The sequence below is a fragment of the Ammospiza nelsoni genome, chromosome 5, assembly GCF_027579445.1.
Source record: "Ammospiza nelsoni isolate bAmmNel1 chromosome 5, bAmmNel1.pri, whole genome shotgun sequence".
NCBI classification, from domain to species: Eukaryota; Metazoa; Chordata; class Aves; order Passeriformes; family Passerellidae; genus Ammospiza; species Ammospiza nelsoni.
Window position 1 is genome coordinate 69095865 of NC_080637.1, and position 20036 is coordinate 69115900.

Sequence of the window (20036 nt, forward strand, 5' to 3'; positions counted from 1 at the left end):
TTTTATAGAGCTTTGGGATTATTTTTTTTCTCATTTCATTTAAAATGGATATTGCATAAAATCTCATTTTAAACTGTTAGAACTGAAGGCCGGGGAGAACATCTTTGAAAATAAAATAGGGACCATGCTGAGCAAATTTGAATTCTGAACCTGAAAAACATTAAATGGTGCTTCATTACTCTTTTTTATATATCTGTATATCTGTGCTGGTAAACAAGGATGAAAAGAAATGAGAAAAAAAATCAATATTTTGCAATCAAAGCATTTTAGGGAAATGGCATTTGGGACAAAAGATAAGTAATAATACACTGAAAGAAAAAAAATCCAACAGGGAATCAATCACCTCTTGCTTTGGGGGTAGGCCGTGTTTTGTCTTGGGGAGGGGGGTTAACACTCCCTTCTTTGTGCAATGCAGCTGCAGGCAAATAAAATGCAAGTTTTAGTGTCTGAACATAGCAGTGTTTTTGGCAGCTTCCCATGCTCTGTGTGATAATTGACCTGTGAGAAAGGAAGAACACAGATTTTTTTTCTTTGGTGGCTGTGCTGACTTGTTCAGCTAGAATTTGGGAAGGTTTCAAATGTTCCTGCACTTTTGAATAAGAAGCGTTGCCTTTCTCCACAGAAGATTAATGTCCTCTGCTTCCCAGAAATCGTGGAAATCAGAATAAATATCTTCTGCTTAATGATTAGAAATACTGTGTGGCAGGAGAGGAGGACAGCAAACAAAATGTGTAACTCAGTTGTTTAAAATCAGTGGTGCTTATATTTGGTTTAGTATTCCTCACTTTGAAGTGGAGTGTTTGTAGTTTAAAGTTTATTTTCCTTCTATTCCCTCATCTCTGAAGTAGGTTTACCTTCTCAGACACCTCCTCTCCCACAACCCTGAGGAGATGAGAGAGCTCAGAGAAGGAACTGCATTTTCAAAGATCTGATTCAGTTTATGGCAGTTTCACCCAAGGTGTGACCTTGAACTTGCCAACCAAGCTAATGAATATCTGGTTTTCTAAGAATTCATGAAATCCAGGCTGGACTTTGAGACATGCCTTTGAGCTCTCCCAGCGATGGCATTTAGTGCTTAAAAGTGCCACAGTGTCCACACTGTGGGCAATGGCTTGGTGATACCTGCAGTGTGCCCGAGTTTCCATTTGTGTGAACTCAACAGAGAATAACTCAGCAGAAAGGGCAAATGCTGGCACAGCAGAGATGGGCTCATGTTCATTTACAAAGTGGGTGTGCATGTGCCCTCCTGTTTCAGTCTGGATGGTTTTTTGCCTCTGTAAAACTCCTGTGGGCGAGCTTATCTGTTGCCTTTGAGTTAGAAATGATACAAATTCACTTGAAGGCTGGTTTGTAGGAGGAGTGTGTTAAATACAAAAAATTCTCTCTTTTATAGACAGATTTGACACATTCTGCTTGATTGGTTAACTAACAAAAACATCTTCCTTACAGTCTTTATGAAGAACAGAAAAACAGTAAGAAAACAGATTGTACTAACTAGTTATTATTGTTTCTACAACTCCTTAAAAAGTCTTTAAGTCTTACCAGTCTACTGTGAGAAAACACAACCTGTTTTTTCGCTCTCTGACCAGGCTGTTGTAACCACATTTATCCTCTGTTTTTAATGTGCTTGAATCATGGGCATTTAAGGAGGAGCAGCACACAGGCTCAGCTCATCAGCCCAGACCCTGGAGGGAGGGCCAGGTGGATGTGCTGCACTTTCTGCCCAGCTGGAGTTGATGAAATAGTTCCTGTTTGTTCAGGAGCTCAGGGCCTTACCCAGCCCAATTAGGGGAGTGTTTCTGTACGTCTCTCTCAGAGCTCTACTTCTGCTCTTTTTACTCCAGGTCTCAGGTCATGCCACTGAGCTGGTTCTAAACCCAGTTCAGAGATTTCAAATGCCACAAAAAAGACCAAACATCCCCACAGGGTTTGTGTCAGCTTCTTTATTAAATCTGACAGATGTGACCTCAAAGATGTGTCCTGGGGGTCCGTGGGGAACTTGTTTCTCTGTGTCCCTGAAGGGATATCAAACCTCTTGTGCTGCTGCTTTTTGTTTCATTCAGACCTTCCTGTCACAGGCCTGCTGATGACCACTGGACAAGACAAAATTGAAATTTTTGCCTTTTAGAAATTTCTAGAAGTTATTCTGGTTTATTGGTTACCCTTTGTGTCCAAGATGCTAAGTAGCTTCTCTTTTCACCAGTATACTTTTAGAATTGCTTTACCATGGGGGGTGGGATTTTTATTGACATTCATAATGTCAATAGTATTATCTTCAGTTAGAAGAATAATAAGAAAAATTAGGCAGGCTTTTAATCCCTCATTTCTCTCAAAATACTACTTGTGGTAGCAATGAAAGTACCAAAGAAGACTGAAAAGGCTTCATTAAGTAAGTTCAAATTCAGCACAATTTTCCTGTGAGATTTTCATTCCTGACATCCAGGTAGATTAGTTGTTTAATTTCCAAGTGGAAAATTAGGACACGACAGAGAATTTATTTTCATTTTACAGTGAGCCATGACCACATTCAGAGTAGGATTCTTACCCCCCCATTTTGACTTTCCAGTTCTCTGACATTCCATTAAGACCTTTCAGAGTAATTGCAGCCCAGCTCAGGTGACATGGTGTGTTGTGGATTTTTTTTTTTCTTCCATGAATATGCAACTAACAAGATTATATTAGGGCAGGAGAATAGCACAGTTTCTTCATATCACTTTTAAGCTCTTTGCTAGTTCAGTTTTAAAGGTGGCTTATTACCATACAGAGTTTGTTACAGCAGCTTCAGGAACATCCCAAAGATTTGGTGTCTTTGATTCCTTTGAGTCATTTAATAACATACATTTTTCGGATTAGAATATGGATCCTAAAAGGTCTACAAGCTTATCTTGAGACAGCATTTTCCAGATAGTCCATAGTTTGCAGGTGCTGGTAGAGATGGCAGTGTGTTCTCCAGGAATTTACCCGAGGAAAATACTACTTATGCTGTTACAGTAATTTTTAGTGCTACTGCAGCATCTATGGCAGAAAAACCTACTGGGTTCAAAATAAGGTTTTGTGTCTGCCTATGTTATAATTTAGAATTTTTAAAGGGAGAATGTGCTTCTTTATTTCTATATTACTTTTTTTTTTTTTGTTGAGCATTTTGTGGTGCCACAGTAAAAATAAAAACATCTGTATTATATATGTACCTATATTTCCAGATGTATGCTAATGCTCTTTTAGAAAATCAGATGTTGCTCTGTGTGAAAGATAACAAGTCAGTTTCTTATTTTGAGAACTAATATAAGGAATACTCTCTCCATTTACATTGATGCTATTAGAGAATCTTGCCTGTTGACTTTAGTAGCTGAAGTGCTTGTTTTTTTTTTCTGAAGTAACCCTTGTAGATGAGTCGGCTCACACAAAGAAGGCAAGCAGGTCTATGAGGTTGGTTAATGAGGTAGTTCAGCTATTGCATCTGGGTTTTAAACTGATGTACGCTGCTCTAACAGTGTCACACCAACTGAGCAAATTTGGCAAATCTGTCGTGTATATGGAAGGAACTTTTCTAGTATCCTTCAAGGAGAAGAAGTCACTTAATACTAAGTTCTTCTTGGGCCTAGAGATAACCTCTTGATTGGTGAGACAGGGCATTACTCATAGGTAATTCTGGTTTCTTGGAGGGATCTGGGAAGCCAGCCAGCTCTGGGGCCCCTTGCCTTCATTATGAGTTAAAAGTGTAGTTTTTCTGGCAAGATAAAGCTAATAAGCTTTGCTGGTGCATTCACTGTTGTGCAAGACAAACACAAACTTCCCCGTGATTGAAGAGGCAGGAAAAGCAAGGGCATGTGCCACTTTTGAGGTTGCTTACTTCATTCATCCTCACGTGGCTTTTCACTGCTCTCTGGGTTGTGAGGCTTCACAATTTCCAGGGCTTTGGTCACCAGGCGTTTTGTGCCCCTGGGAGTTTGGTCTGAGCTGTGTCTGGAACAGACATTAGTGATTGTGTTAGTCAGCTTAGGAATCTGCACTAGAGCAGGGAAAGAGTAATTTGGCAGTTTAAGTCAATAGTTTCCTGGATTCAGGAGTGAATTTTGAACCCATTGTGCTAAACAGTCTGCAAAGTTAGGTCTCTACACAAATTTATACATTCTTTAGGACTATCATAAGGCACAAATATATTAACATCTTTCTAATCTGTGATTTCACCCAAAGGGTAAGAAAGCTGCTCAGCAAGGAGTAGAGTCAGCAGAGAAACTAAGTTCCCTTTGTCTCAGGACAGCATGCATTTGCTGCTTAGGATGCTCCTCTGCATGATGAAGAGGTCCCAGCAAATAATGGTACTAATTTAGTACATTAGGTTTTAAAAAATTTTAGGGGTTTATGAGTATGGAGCACTAACTAATGTAGAGTTTGATATTTAGTCACCTATCATTGTGTTCTGAAGTAATTCTGTAAGAGCAGTGATAGCTAAATACTGAAAAATACACACACACATACACGTACTCATATTTACTATTTACAGTATGAATTCCTAATCCCTTGCTATTCATCAGTCCATATCCTTTCCAAGAGAATGAAGCAGGACAATCACAGCTGACTGGCCGTGTTGTACACTGGGATTAGAAGCATCCCTCCTTTCCAGAGGTCTTTCCTCACTTTTACCCTACAGTGTATCTTTGATCATAATAAATCAGTGATTTGGGCAAAGTAATTCAGTGGCTGAATCATAATTTAATTTAAAGTCTTTGTTCAAGTTGTATAGCCTTCTGCTTGAGTGAGCCTAAATGATAATGTAAATGGAGTTTAGTTTGCTGTGAGGATTTCCTTTATAATCAGCATTAAATCCCATGTTCCCAACCTATCCATTGCTCTGCCTCAGTGGTTGGTCTTTTCTGCTCCCTGATTTCCATTCTTGGCTCTCTCAGTGCTCTGAGGAGTTCAGCCTTTCCTCTCTTTGTGTCTTTTCTTGATCTTTTTTCCTGCTGTGAGTTGATATGTAGCACTGTACTGTGTGTCTCTAACCAGGAGATATCAGTGTTGCAGTGTGCTTACTCTGTGTAGAACCAAAATCTCAAACAAGTCAGGAAAACATCATCAGTATTGCTGAGTAACAGAGATCAAGTTGCCAGAGGGTGAGGACTGTTTCACACTAATTATCAGTGAAATATGGCACATGGGTTATCCAAGCAAAGAAGTTTAATTGTTAGTGTAAAAACTTTTTCACTTTACACTTCTAAAATGTTACTTTAAGTGTAAACCTTATGAACCTTGAGATGTTCTAAAAGTAATGTCACAATTTGTTAGTTTTATTCTGCTTCTTACAAAATCAGCTCTATCTATTACAAAATCTTCTTACAATATCAACTCTAACTCAATGATTACTAGGTTCAATTTTCCCACTTGTTTATCAGCCTTGCACAATAAAGTACTTCTGATTTTGCTGTCTTTGAACATTTGGGATCCATCAATATGAAATTATTCCAATTTGTACTATTTATGTTTTCTCTGTAATGAGCTTTCCTAAGTCAAATCTGTGCACATTTTTGTCAAAGCCTATTCAGAGACTTGGAACAGGAGTGAGTAAATGTCCCCAGAATAGTTGGGTTTTTAATCCTTTTGTGTTTGGTAGGTCGTAGGAGTAAAACTTTGGTAAACACAGCCTTAGAGATTGCTTCATAATGTCAGGACACAGCTGAAAGGAGAATTAGCATGATGTTATTCTGTGTGATCAGGCCAGGATTTCAGCAAAATGGATGTTATTCATAATTAGATTTAAAAATTAAAAATTAGATTGGGAAATTAATTACCAGATTATTTCAATTATGATTCTCAGTATAATGACATTTTAATAAATATTAAATAAATGAGTAATATCTAAATTTCATTGAAGAGGAACAGCAGAGTTTAAACTGTTTTGTTTTGGTGCATGTGATAGCAGTGTTTTGTTTTGAATTACTTGTGGAATGAAAGTATCAGACTCAAGTTGGAACCAACAAATTGCCTTGATGAACAGCTGAGGTTGAAATCTTGGTGGTGGATAATGGCTGCAGTTTCTTACCTGATGAATACCAACAAAAGGGGTGGCTCAGAGGAGCTCTAAGATAAACAAATTATACAGAATTTTAAATGGATTATGGAATTAACCGTATGTAAACAATCAACTGGCCAAAATATTGCCATGTCAAATCTCTTATGATCAGGTTTTATACTTCTGTTATTTGATGGCATTTTACATAAAGTATTGTCCATTCATACTGATATCTGTATGAGACACAGGCAGTGTCAGTGGGCTGCAAAGATCTGCTTTGCTTTCCCTCTCAGCTCAAACCCTGCCTTGGACTGACCAGAGCCCATGGTGGGATTTTGATTCAAACACTCTGCTTTTAACTGGGTCAGGCTATTGGTATTATTGAACCTCCTCAGGATGATGCAGTGCCACTACTAAATTTAACTGGTTTACAGCTGTCTGAGGATGTGAGTCATTGCTAATGCATAATATTTTCTAGGCAGTGCTTTGGAACTGAGACAGTGCTTAAGAACAACATATACATTGGCTCCCCTGACAATATGAATTTCAGTACATTTACCAGCTCAAAAATCAGTTGTAACTCTTGGGTTCCTATTTTTTTTCCCCTGGTTTGAATTGTACTGAAGTATCTTTAGAAGCTTGTAAGAAAAACTTCTCTTAGTTTTCAGAAGAAGCAAACTTTAATGACAGGATTGTGCTAGGTTTGAAGGAAATTCAAGGTATTTATTAGCAGAAGAGAAGGTTTGCGAACATGGTAGTAACATTTTGACAACATGATTTGAAAGATCTGCTTTAAATACTGCTTGTTATAGGGATTGTGACAGTACAGTAAAATCCTTTACTGTTTAGAAGATAGTAGAATTATAATTCACTTTATGCTGACTGTTTTTCTTAGTTCTGCTTTGCAGTGATCTGTCAGCAAACTGGTGCTACTAGAGGTTGGCTGGGCATGCAGAAGAATGGAGGACAAAGGAAAACAAATAGGAATAGAGATTATTTACATAAACATAGATTAACTGTTGTTCTGGCTGGTATAAATATACTTAAAAAACACCCTTGTGCAAAAAGTCAATGGAAAGAGAATAGTCTGTTTGATCATTGTCAATTCTTTGTTGCTCTTTTACTACAGGTACAAAAAATTAACTGTCTGTACAAGTTAATATTTCTTGAATCAGCACAGCACTTCTTCCTTTTCTCAAGTCAACCTGATTGTGAGGTCAAGAATAAGGCATTAATCTTATGAAGTGTCCTTCTAGTGAATTCCTAGATTTTTTTTTCCTCTGCCTTCAAGTTGCTTCCTTTTGAAGCAGTAGCAAGGTGTCTGTTTGTGAACCATTTATTTATTTGACAATTAAGGTTTTGCTTTTAAGTAGACATCACAAACCTTAATTTGTTGTCCTTTCTAAGCTGCATAGCAATGAAGTATTTTATTTGTAAGCTAAACTCTGTAGAATTTTATGCTAATTTCAAAGACTTTGAAATGTTACAATATCCCTCCGTTTTCAAGTCAGCAACATCAGGACATTTCCAAAGTGCACAAGATTCCACTGTGATGCTGCAAAGGCAGTAATGTTCCAGGAAAGCATTGAAGTAGAAGAGGAGTAAAAAGAAAAGTTTAGTGGGAAGCAAAATAAAAATTAATCCAATGTTCCCTGAAATGGCTTTTAGTATGATAGTTCAAGAACAAGAATCTCTGAATATAAATTGACAACAATGTGATTATATTCATATAAATTGGTTGGATCTAAAAGTTAAAAAAAAAACCAACATACTGAGTGCAGCTGAACTTTGGAAGAAACTCTGATTTGCATTTGCCAAAATCTTTTGAAAAAAAGGGAAATTGTTTGATCTGTCCTGAACTTCAAAACAACTTAAAAATCTCACCCTTGCAAGGAGACATGCTTTGCCTAAAGCTTCACATTATTGCTAGTCTTGGGAATTTAACCTTTAAAATTAATAGCAGGAATGTTACTTTCAGTGAAATCATTCAGTGAAGTGCTGTGAGTGCTATTCACTCATGTGACAGACCTTGTTTCTCACACTCACAGAATCTGTTATTGCTAAATTAAATACACACTTTTGCAGTTCATGCAGGACTGTTCTAATGGTACTTTTGCAGGATTTGCAATAGTAAGACAATTATAATGGTGAGGTTTTCAGTGTGACATGGACAAAACTGGAGCTTAATCTGAGAAAACTCCCCAGTAATATCTGCTTATATACTTCCATTATGTTCTCCAAAACATGACTTTCAGAAATACAGTAACAATTTTAAATCCAGTAATGGAGCTTTCTTGAACAGTCTCTGAGTACTTAGGGTGATCTCTCACCAACCTCTTTCCTTTTTCCCCTCAGCAGTATTTTTTAAAATATTTTTTTATGCAGTCTTGTCTGTTTTAACTGTTATGTTGTCATTTTGATTTTGATGTGAGCCCATCTTTTTCAGCTTCTCACATACTGTGGGAATCCAGCAGTTCAAGTATGACTGTAGTCTCTCAAATTTTTATTATTATATTAGTAATTTTACATTAAAGGGAGTGGCTTGCTTGACCTAGACAGAGCTGTAGCTGTTCTATCCTCACATGCCTGCTTACTCACCCACTCTCCCTTCCAAAAATGCATCTTTCATCCCCATGTTAGTATTCCTGATGTGAAAGAAACATTTCTGCCTGTGGTTGGTGATAATCCATCATCTCCTTGTGGTCATTTGCCCTGGAGCTGAGGAGACCAATAGTGCCTTTACAAAACCAAGGAAGAGCTGTTTGGAAAAGTAACAGCTTATGTGAAGTTGTTGTTTATTTGGATGGCTGTGCCACAGGAATGGGAGCAGAAACCCTCTGAAACCCCTCTGATTATTGAGATCCTGTTTGCATTGCTGCTCCCCCAGGGGAAAGCTGTGATCAAAAGAGTGGAAGGCTGAAGAGAGCTCTGAGATGCTCCTCTGCACATCTGTGCTACTCTGCAGGAATACTATCAAGTGTTAAGTTGATTGTGGAAGGGCTTTAATGACCAGTTCACAAACCCACCTCATTTATTCAGAAGTCACTGATAGAATAGAAATTGGTTTTGAAGAGTTCAATTTCCTCATGCCCCAGGGCATGGCAGGAGGGTGGACACTGTCTCCATGGAAGAATTTCTTGGCTGGAGCACGATCCACAGTATCTTGTAACCTCTAACTAGAGGAATCTGGAAATGCAGTGGCCTTGATGGATATTTAGCTAGATGTATTTCCTTTGAACCCCTGGGCTGTTTTTAATTTCATCTGCATGGGCTTTTCACTGAGTCTGCATTTGCAGGAAGTAAAATGCTTCCTTGCCTTTGGAGCAGAATGCCAGAGGAAGCTTCTCTTGCCTCTACTCTGTGCTTCAGGGCTCAAAGGCAAAATAATTAGTTCCACACAACTAAGAATAAATCACCCAAGCTGAAACATGATAGTGCCTGACAACTGGTAATGTTGGAAAAAATATTCCAGTAAATCATTATTGATGGGAAAATCGGTGTGCAGAGCAGATGATGCCAGTGTAGCCTTGTGTACCTTTACACTGAGGATAATGTTGCTAACTTAGCCATAGATTGCTGGCTTTACGCTGCAAAATAAGTAAATGTGGCAAGAAAAAAAAGATTGTTTAATTATTAAAAATAGTATATACTTTTCATTTTTATTTTTTGGGTTTTTTAGAAATATGATACCGTTATATATATATATATATATATATATATATATATATATATATATATATATATATATATATATATATATATGTATATATGAAAGGAATGTATAAGGAATATATATCCTTAGGTTTTTGGAACATTTCTGAGGAGGTTTATCAATCCTTGTGCCTCTGTGTGTTCCACAAGCCTTGGAGATTCCATTAAGGTTTATTTCATCTTTCTTGGGTAGAAAAAAGACCCTGTTCTGGTTACCTGTTTCATTTTCATCAGTTACTTGAGAATTTGTTCAGAATTGCTTTTTTTGTTATTGTTTTTAGGAATGCAATGTCTATTCTTATTTGGAAGGATTCTCAAACTACTTGCAAGGACATAAGAGCAAATTTCTTCATTAATTAACTGTATGGACAGAGTGGAGACTATTTGCTTTCTTCTTCAAGTTCTTCAAGTTATATCATTGTGGAGGGCCTCTACTTATTATTTGTTATAGTACTGCACATTTAGGAGAAAAACTGAATAAAGGCGATTTAATGTTGAGTGTGCTTTCATAGGGAAATTTTGCATCTACTATTACAAAAATATTTCAGTTTTGACCCATAATGCCAGTTGCAATTTTCTGTAGTGTAAGGGCCAGGTCCTTCAGTTACCTGACCCTGCAAAAGGCACAGCTGGAGCTACAGTGGGATTTTTAGGCAGTGCCTAGATATGACTGGGAATATTTTGGAATACCTGCTGTTCCCTCAGTGATAACAAACCCCACCATTCATTGCTCCAGATTGAAAAATTTGCATGTAGACTGAAGGAAAAGAGAGGTTCACACTTTATAAACATCACAGTTTTTGTTTGGGTGTTTAATACCAGAGGGTGCAGCTGCAATGGGGAGGTGCAGCAATCATAAACAGTGCTGTCACCTTACTCTGGCCCCAGCAAACTGTGCCATTGAAGCATTGAAATGCACACTAGGCTCGTGCAACCTTGGTAAGCACGTTAATGTGTGCTGAAGCAGAATTATTTAGCTGCCCCTGGTGTGTGGTTTGCTCCCAGCAGAAAGTCTCTCTGCACTGTCCCCTCTTCAGCCAGCCAGAGCCTTTGGTGAGTGCTTCTCCTCCAGAAGTAAACAGGAGTCCAAGAATAACTCAGCCTCCTTTGTAGAGTATTTTCATGGTTAGCTCTCCAAACAGCCACCCTGTCTAGACAGCTGATGGCTCTGGGAGCTGCTGAAGTCAAAAGCAGCCTCTCTTGGGCATGCTGTTCCCTGGGCAGCCCTGTGTGTGGGCACCAGAACCTTTCAGAACTAGGAGGGTTCTTTTTGAAGCTCTAAGTGTGTGCTAATAAGGCATTAAACAACTGAGATGAGTGTATAAGAAATGAATTTTCAATTCTTGCAGTTATTGCTGACTGCCATGATATGTCTGTGGTTGTGTTTTTTTGGTCGCCTTAAATTTTGTTTTGTAGTGTTGTGCCCAAATTCAGTTTTGAGCATAACTTTGAGGTCTGATACTTTTTTCCTAATAGAAACAAATGATGAATCTAAATCAATCCCCACATTCTACTGTGTTCCAGATGTAATTTCAATACAGATAGCAAAGGTAGTGGTGCATGTGTCACAGAGCCATTTGCTCTGTAATCACAGAAACTGATTTCCAGGGTTGAAGAGTAAAACCTGATATAGTTGCTGTATTTCTAGTAACCAAGCAGCTGCTAACTGTTGTCCAACAGGTGAAACCAAAGGCTAGTTAGTGCTTTAGTTTATCAATATGAACATGGTGCTAGGTAGCCTTTGGGGTTGTCTGGTTGCAACATTTCTTGCAAATGTCTTTGAAAGTGTATTGCTGCAAGTGTTTTGGAGTTGGGTACCTTACAGGTCATTCATTAGTTTATAATGTGCATTTGCTGATGCAAGAAGAACTTGTCAGAATAACACAAGAAGGAGGCAACTGAGAAATCTGTGTACACTTTACTCCTTTGTTGATAAATTTGTTTTTGATATGTTATCATCATGTTAATGTGTCTGTTTCTTTTGATGTGTATATATGCATGAAAGGAGGTTGGCATTAGGTCTTCTGAGTGTATCAAAAGATGTATTCAGAACTCCTAAACAGATGAAATCCTATATCCACAGAAAACAAGGCTGATACATTTTCCACCCAGGGAATGGCACTTTGTGATACTCCATCACAAAGCAAGCCACCATTTAAGATGAACACACAACTTGCCAGTGTAGCAAAAAATGTGATGATACCAAAGAAAATACCTAAAATAATACTTCTTCACCAGTTTTTAATTATCAAGTGCCTTTCTTAGTTTACATATGCAGTAAGGTTTTTGTCTATTTCTTTCCTTCCTTAATGTGTTTCTTTGTTAATGTGTTGGTCATCGTTCTATGACACAGTGCCCAACATTCTCAGAAGTTTGGAATAATAGCTTTTCTTTATGCTCTTCTTGTGAATACTGTTCAGACTTGCTTGCTCTGAATTTACTGCTGACTCTTGGGAAGTTTACTTATTTCTTGTTGTTATTTGATGGGTCTGGTGTTTTGAGGCAGGATTCTAAGAACTAGGCTTCATTTGCTTTAAGAATAATTTTAATCATTTGATATACCCTAAGATGATTATGGATGGTTTCCCTTGCTGTTGTCTGAAAATTGATTTGTTTTATTCAAGATTGAGAACCTTCAAGAGCAGCTGCGAGACAAGGAGAAGCAGATGAGCAGCTTAAAGGATCGGGTGAAATCCCTGCAGGCTGACACCACCAACACGGACACTGCCCTGACCACGCTGGAAGAGGCGCTGGCAGAAAAGGTGAGCGTGGGGAGCGCTGCGGGTTCCCTGGGGAGATCCGGCCGCTGCTGCGCTGCGCAAAGGCGCGGTTCCCGATCCAGTTACTGTTCCTGATCTCTGTCCCATTCCTCTGCCAGATCCAGTGCCCAATCCCAATCCCGTTCCTGTGCTTGTTCCTCGTCCTGTGCCCATTCTTGATCCTGCGCCATTTTTGGATCCATTTCCCGGATGCTGCCCATTCCTGTTCCCAATCCCGATCCAGTTCCCAATCCCGTGCCCAGTCCTGATCCAGGTCTCGATCCCGTGCCTGATCCTGATCCAGTTCCCGTGCCTGATCCCGTTCCTCATCCCATGCCTTTCCCTGATCCCGTGCCACTGCCCAATCCCAATCCCGTTCCCCATCCCATGCCTGATCCCAATCCAGTTCCTGTGCCCAATCCCTGTCCCAATCCCCATCCAATTCCCAATCCCGTTCCCATTTCCAATCCTGATCCCGTTCCCCATCCCTTGCCCTGATCCCGATCCAGTTCCTGTGCCCGTTCCCATTTCCTATCCCGTTCCCGTTTCCAGTCCTGTTCCCGTTTCCAATCCCGGTCTTGTTCCCCATCCCGTTCTCCATCCCGATCCCGTTCGCCTGCGCGTCCCCGCTAGAGGGCGCTGCAGGACGCGCCGGTGGGGCGGGCGCGGCGGCGCTCCCGGCGTGGGACCGCAGCGATGATCCCGAAAATCGGAGTTTTTAATGCTCCGTTTTCGGGAGGTAACCGCCTCAGAGACAGACTGCCCCATTCTCTTTGGTGGCACAACTTCTTGGGATAACTATATACGTTTTTGCATGATTCCCAGGGGAGCTCCTTTAGGCTATCAGACTCTATGAACTATGGTTAAACTTTCCCTGAGGTTGGGGAATTGGCTTGCATCCTTTTAGAATCCAAGATATCTAAAACTCCACTGATATCTAGTGTACCAAAAAGTTATTTTGTTGCCTTTTCTTACTGTGTATAAATCCCAGTGTCACATAGGCACTACACCCCTTCTTCTCTGAAGAAGCCCTGATTTAACTGTACATTTTAGAAAAATAAGATTTCAATGAATCAGGAAGCAATATGTAATACATCCTAGTTTAGATTAATTCTGATGATCAGAATCAGATTAATTGGATTGCATTGAAACAGCACTGTGAGCATTCAGATATCCAGACATTCACAGTATTGAATCCAGTATTAACAGTGCTGGTATTTCGCAGCAATGATTCCACAGATTTCCCAAGTTCTCTCTTTCTTGAGGATCTTTACAACCGCAAAGAAAAGAAATGGCAATACACTCCTTCTCCTCGTTTCAAGTGTATCAGAATTGTTGTGATAGGCACCTCAGAAGCTGGATTGACTGAGAGGGATTTCCTTCACAGAGTGCTTTCTTTTGTCAGGAAAAGACCATTGAGCGTTTAAAGGAGCAGCGTGACAGAGATGAACGAGAAAAACAGGAAGAGATCGACAACTACAAGAAAGACATTAAGGACCTGAAAGAGAGAGTCAGCATTTTACAAGGAGATCTCACAGAGAAAGAGGTTGACCAGCAGCACGAATCTATTGTGATGGAATTATTTGTTGTCTCTGTTTGTGTTACGTTTGAGTTGAAGGAAACTGTTCCTTTATAGTAATTGTCTTCTGACAAAGCTGATCTGGTGCATCACTGGAGAATTTGCAAAGCATCGGTGTTTCAGAACCACCTTTTGAGGGATAGCAGCCATCCCCTTGTTTGCAGCAGTTAATCTTGTTAGTGGTGGCTGGCTGCTGGTCAGTGTGGCACTGACTGAGCTGTGCTGACAGACAGGGAAGGCTGGGATCAAGCTTGGCCCTGTCTCAGTGTAGGGAGGAAGGAGCAGAATTGATCAAAGCTGTGGGTGCCAAAGCATGAGGATAATGTTTGTTCCTTTATGCAAGCAACACAGCCAGTTCTTTAGACTCTCAAGTATTTTTTTGATTAATTAGGTTGATTGTTGGTAATGAGCCAGTTGGCTAGACAAATTACCTTAATTATATTGGAGAAATATAAATGTTCTCTGTTCCTCTCTTGTGTATTTGCAATCTTTTTTCAAAACTCAGTCAAAGTAAAGCAACACAAAAATATGTACCCAGAAAGAATACTAAGGGTTTGTCTACATGGAAATCAGCATTTGACAGCAAAAAAAAAAAAAAAAAGCAAGCACAAAAATAATATAGAAAGAAAGAAGTTGAGATATCTTTTGTAGTAAGGTGGCATGAATCAGTTTCACCCTGTGGAAACCATATACAGAAATGCTTTCAACTGTCTCAGTGGCTAAATGTTCTAACCACAAGATTTTAATCTTAAATAGAGTTTTAAGAGTTTAAACTGATTTTAAATACGGTTTTATTGAAAACCAGTTTTTCTTTAACATGACTCTCACTGGAGCACAAGTTCCAGTTTACAGAATTGTCCATCTTTAAAAACAATTTTGAAATTAATTTAGACAAGGTTTTATTTTTATCCTGAAAGCCTGAATTAATTCAAGCTGTCTTAAGTCAGAGACACAAACAACCTGAAAAAATGGTTTTAAATTAGATCCTGAACACAGTGTGAAAAAATAGGAGGAAAATAAAGACAGAAAAGAAACTAACTATTGCACTTACTTGATAATTATTTCACATCTTTTAATTTAGACATCATTACTGGATCTTAAGGAACATGCTTCATCATTAGCTTCATCAGGACTGAAAAAAGATTCAAGACTCAAGACACTGGAGATTGCATTAGAACAGAAAAAGGAAGAATGTTTGAAGATGGAAACACAATTGAAGAAGGTAATCTTAGTGCATGTTTATGTATGTGTTGTAAGCATACAGTTCTAAACACATTGCCCATGTGTGCAAAGAGAACTTGGGGTCTTAAGAGCAAATTCTTTGAATTTCTTTTCAGCAGTAACCATGAAGATGTGTCCATGCAAATCATATTGCAGGCTAAGCCTATCAGAAAGTAACTTTCAGACACTTGTGCTAAATTTGGATTTCACTTACATGCAGTAGCAGTGCAGTTGGCTTTTTTATTTACAGGTACTAAGAGTTTGGGGCTTAGTCTGCTTCAGTGCAGCTTGTAGCAGCTTGTGGTATTAAATTGATGTGACAGCTGAAAAAAACAACAGCTAAACATTTCACATACCAATTATCAATGCTTATAGGAGTTAATGTGATAAATTCAGGTGCAGGGTTGGCCCTGCAAAAAAGCAAAAGACAAATGAAAAGAAGATGCCACCTGTGAAGTGTGTGATTTTGAGTCATCAGTTCAGACCTGTTTAGAGTTCCTGTTGTGTTGGTGTTACTGCACCTGAGAACAGTGTAAATGAGACTCTGTGCATGCATATATATAGACCCATGTTTGTCCTGCTTCATTCTGTCTATTTCTGAAGGATCTTTCAATTCTCTGCCATGAATTGCAGTTTCACCCTGTGTTGCTGGTAATGAGTTGACAAATCTATTGTAGCTAAGTTTTGCCAGAGATGGTTAGAGCATCTCCTCATCCAAAGAATCTACCTAAGTCATGGTCAGGATGGTTTCAGTTCTACAACCAAAATAATAACTGGTAGCCTACCAATACCTATGTGGAGTAACTTCAGTTACTTGAGAAAAATAGTTAACATTCATTTAAATATGTTTTATACCTATAGTAAGTTTACATATTTCTTTAATAACCTCTTTTCCAGCTGTTTCCAATTCTTTTGTGGGTTTTATTGTAGCTTGCACAGAAGCAAAAAAATTATTTTTAAAGGCTTTCACTTTTTAAATGCATTGCAGATATTTATTCAGGCAGTTTGACATTTTCAAGACGAAATAAGAAATAATTATGACAGATAATCCAGCTCCATTTTAAGCTTCTAAAATCTTGTTTTTACACCTCTGCACTGTTACCGATTGCAAATAATTTTCAAATTGTCATAATTAACCTTAAAACTAATGGCTACATAAGAGCATTCAGTATAAAACTAAATTAGAGGTTCATTCTGTTGAGGTTTATTACATTATCTTAGTGCAGATTTGCATGAGACACATGCAAGAAGGAAGCTCTCCTGTAGCTCCTTAGGAGTAAATGACTAAAAACCTTTTTTTTTTGGGTTCTTCCCTCACAGTTTGAATGGAGATGTGTCTAACATCAGTCTTGCTTCCCTTGCTTCCTATTCCCAGTGAGCACTTTGAGTACTTCCAGTCAGATCTATGAGCCCCAGAAGTGAAGAAGCTGCAGGAGAGGCTGATCTGGACTACTGTTGAGCCATTAAATAAAAAAGACTTTGGTAGTCCTTGCAAAAAACTCTTTCTAACCTGCAAACAGTGACCCTCAAAGGAATCATGAACCATGCAAGCTTCCCTTTCTTCTGTAAAAGGGAATTAACTTTACACTAAACAAAAATATTAACCGAGCAGAGTGCAAGAGTGCTGAAAAGTTGTTGATAATTTATTTTAGTTCCATGTTACTCTCATGTGTCTCCCTTGAAGTACTCACTTCTTGCTGCTATTCCTCTTTTCAGCAATAAGGGTTTTACATTGATCTTTGGCTTAGCATCTAAAACTGCAGTGTTTTTCATATTGGGGTTGTTTTTTTCAAATAATAATACAATGGTTATGCAAATTTGTGTGCTTAATGTTCTGATTATTCTGTATTCACTGCCTCTGTGCTCAGTTGTTCATCCTGCTGCCAGCAGGAGATGCAGTGGGAGATTGTGAAGGCTGAAAGCAGCTCATAAATCCCCGTTGAGTTTACATGGTGTCCTGTCTTCATTTTGGCTCAGATGGAATCATTCGAGGCAAATAACACACAGGAGGTTCTTTCTGTGAAGTGCTGTTATGCTCTGTGGTGCTTTTTCTTTTCTTTAGGAAAATCTTTGTCCAAGCTACTATTTTAATGTATTATTTTTATAGTGAGAAAGTTTTCCTTTAGTTGTTCTTCAGGAGACTCTTTTCCCAGCATTTTCTGTCTTGTCTTTCCCAGCCAGTATACTTTGTTTCATTTTGTTTTTTTTGATCTGGGAGAGACCAGCTAATATTAGAATTTTTTTCCAGGAAAGATGAGTGGACTTTTGTCCGTCTTCATTTCCAGTGCATAGTTTTTCTCCCTATAGATATACTCCTTATTTTTAGGGAGGAAAGTCAAAACCATTTAATAAACTTCCCCTTGCTGCAGTTCTAGGAACTTTTCACCAGAAAAAGTTAGCAGTGATTCCCTGCCAGGAAAATACCTCTACCTTCAACAGCCATACTCAGAGGTTGTTTTTTGGGTTTTTTTTTCTGCTGTGGTGTTCTTTCTTCAAATTCAGGAGGATAGTATCTTTCAAAAAACAGGAAGAAAAGACTTAATGAAGTGTTGATCCAAATTCTGTCTTTCCCAAGAGTTAGCCTGGCTAGTCTAATACAGACTCTGCTGCTTTTTATTTTGTGAACATGGATTTTCTCCCACAGCTCAAAATATTACTGATAATATTGATAGATAAGGCTGGCTTTTGTTCTCAACTGATATTTTTTTTTTCCAAGAAGGGACAATAAATGATGCATTCCACACAGAAAGAAAAAGGCTGCCAGGGAAATCAGGATTTCTTGTTACAATAAAAGCAAAAAGGAAAATTGTGTTCAGCATTCAGATAGTGTCAGTTACTGAATTAGTTTTCTAAACCATTCAGTTGACTTGAAATTGATACAAAGGAAGCACTAGGAATTGAAGTCCTTCTCAATCTGTGGAACTCATCTGTAAACCCAAACAAAGAACTGCATCAAATATGTGGGGGCTGGACAAATCTGTTAAACTGAAAAATTCAGAATAAAATTTGGGACTTGCATGAGGGTAACTCTCCATGTTTCTCATGTTCCAGAAGCTGGTTAGTAATGCATGCTAAAACCACTAATTAAGATTCTGTCATCTTAGTAAATTAATGTTGCAGTTATTATTTTAAATTCTTTTCTTGTTACATCTTTTCTTTTTCTCTCTCACACTGTTCCTATCCCAAATTTTCTCCATCTTTTCCTATCTTTTCTCCCTTTAGCACCCTGAAGTTTTATTGAGTCATCCATCCAAGCTAGTAAGTTCCCTGGCAATCTGAGGGGCTGTTGCCAGCACATTTAATTTTTTGTGTTGCATGTGTATTCACCTCTGCTTTTATAGTTGGGCCAACACAGAGTGTATTGGTGAATTCCTTTAGTATAGTGGGTATGGACAGCATGGATGCAAACAAAAAGCAGTGGGATGTCAGACCAGTCATGTTCCAAAAAAGCTTTCTGAGATGTTTTCACTGTTTGACTGCCTTGGCCTAACTGCATTTTTGTTTGGACAGCTTAATATCGTGTCTTGTGTTTTGTTTCCCTTTGCTGCTGGTGCTTGAAGTGTCCTGTAGCTTTTCTGTCATCTCCATTGTCTGTGCATTTTCAGAGCAAGAAGGTGGAATTTCCATGCGAATCAAGCTTCTTGTGTGAACGCGTTCTGTAACACTGGGCACAGCAGCACAGTAGAAATAACAACTGAGTTGCAGCGACTGAAAGATTGCTTCAAATCTTGTGTAACCATTCAGCTCACTGGTACTATGTCAGTTTAATTTTGGATCCTATTTCCAGCCTCCTGTTTGATGTCAAAGAGCACTCCTGTCAAGGAGTGTTTGTGTAATATCTTGACACTGTAAATTACGTAATCCAAGGTGGTTTTCATCAGAGATTTCTTTTGTGGCTCTGTGCATAAAAAATGGTGTTACAGAACTTTTCTGATACCTGTGTTACTCTTGGCAATGTTCAGGGTAAATGGAGTTGTCTATCCTGACAATCATTGTCTGAGAGTCAGAAAATTTCTGGGCTTGCAATTGTTCCATTTTTGTGGCATCCCATATCAGAAATTCTTTTAACCTGGCTAAATAGTGTCAATAAGGAGTTGAGAAAATGAGATATAATACAAATAGATTGTACTTGGTGCAAATAGGTAGAAGAATTCGTGTCAGGAGAGCATATTCTCTACAAAATCTTTAATAGCATGCAAACTCATTACTCTGAAGTCAGAACACAGAAGATATTGAAGAGACTTTGTATTTTATCCTCCAGTATGATATAGCAAACACACAGGATCAGGTACAAGAGGTTTTATGAAGACCAGGTTGGATGGGGTTTTAGTGGGAGGTGTCCCTGCCCACAGTAGGGAGGTTGGAATGAGATGCTCTTGAAGGACCCTTCCAACCCAAACCATCCTGCAATTCTGTGGTGGCTTTTAAAGTTCCTTTCTGATTACCTCACCTCATTTCATTTCAGCGTACCTCAGTAGTGGAAAGTTGGAGATGCTTTCTCCTTGATACTCTTATAGCTGAAAAAAAATTACCTATTCTACCCCTCCCAGAAAAACTTTTGAAGGTAGCACTCATTTTGAAAAATGGAATATTCAAAATTCAGGAAATGGCCAATGTCACACTGTGTGGTCTTTCTCATTTTTCCTTGTGAGGTAATTTGTATAGCATTTCATAACTAAATTATTGTCTGCTAGAGTCTTGCTGTTTTCAATATTGCATGACAAATGCTCCAAGATTGAGCCAGATATACACGAGA

General features: G+C 38.7%; 1 protein-coding gene across 3 annotated transcripts in view; it reads left to right on the forward strand.

The window, feature by feature from the left end:
• ERC1 (ELKS/RAB6-interacting/CAST family member 1) overlaps positions 1-20036 on the forward strand; it is a 274816-nt gene that overhangs the window by 92299 nt on the left and 162481 nt on the right. For 2 of the 3 annotated variants that reach the window (XM_059471721.1, XM_059471722.1), the window contains 3 exons: positions 12346-12483; positions 13886-14026; positions 15141-15281. In XM_059471721.1, the coding sequence (XP_059327704.1) occupies positions 12346-12483; positions 13886-14026; positions 15141-15281 (420 nt within the window). Of the gene's footprint in view, positions 1-12345; positions 12484-13885; positions 14027-15140; positions 15282-18502; positions 18539-20036 lie in introns of all 3 variants that reach the window. The other variant, XM_059471720.1, reaches the window with a different exon arrangement.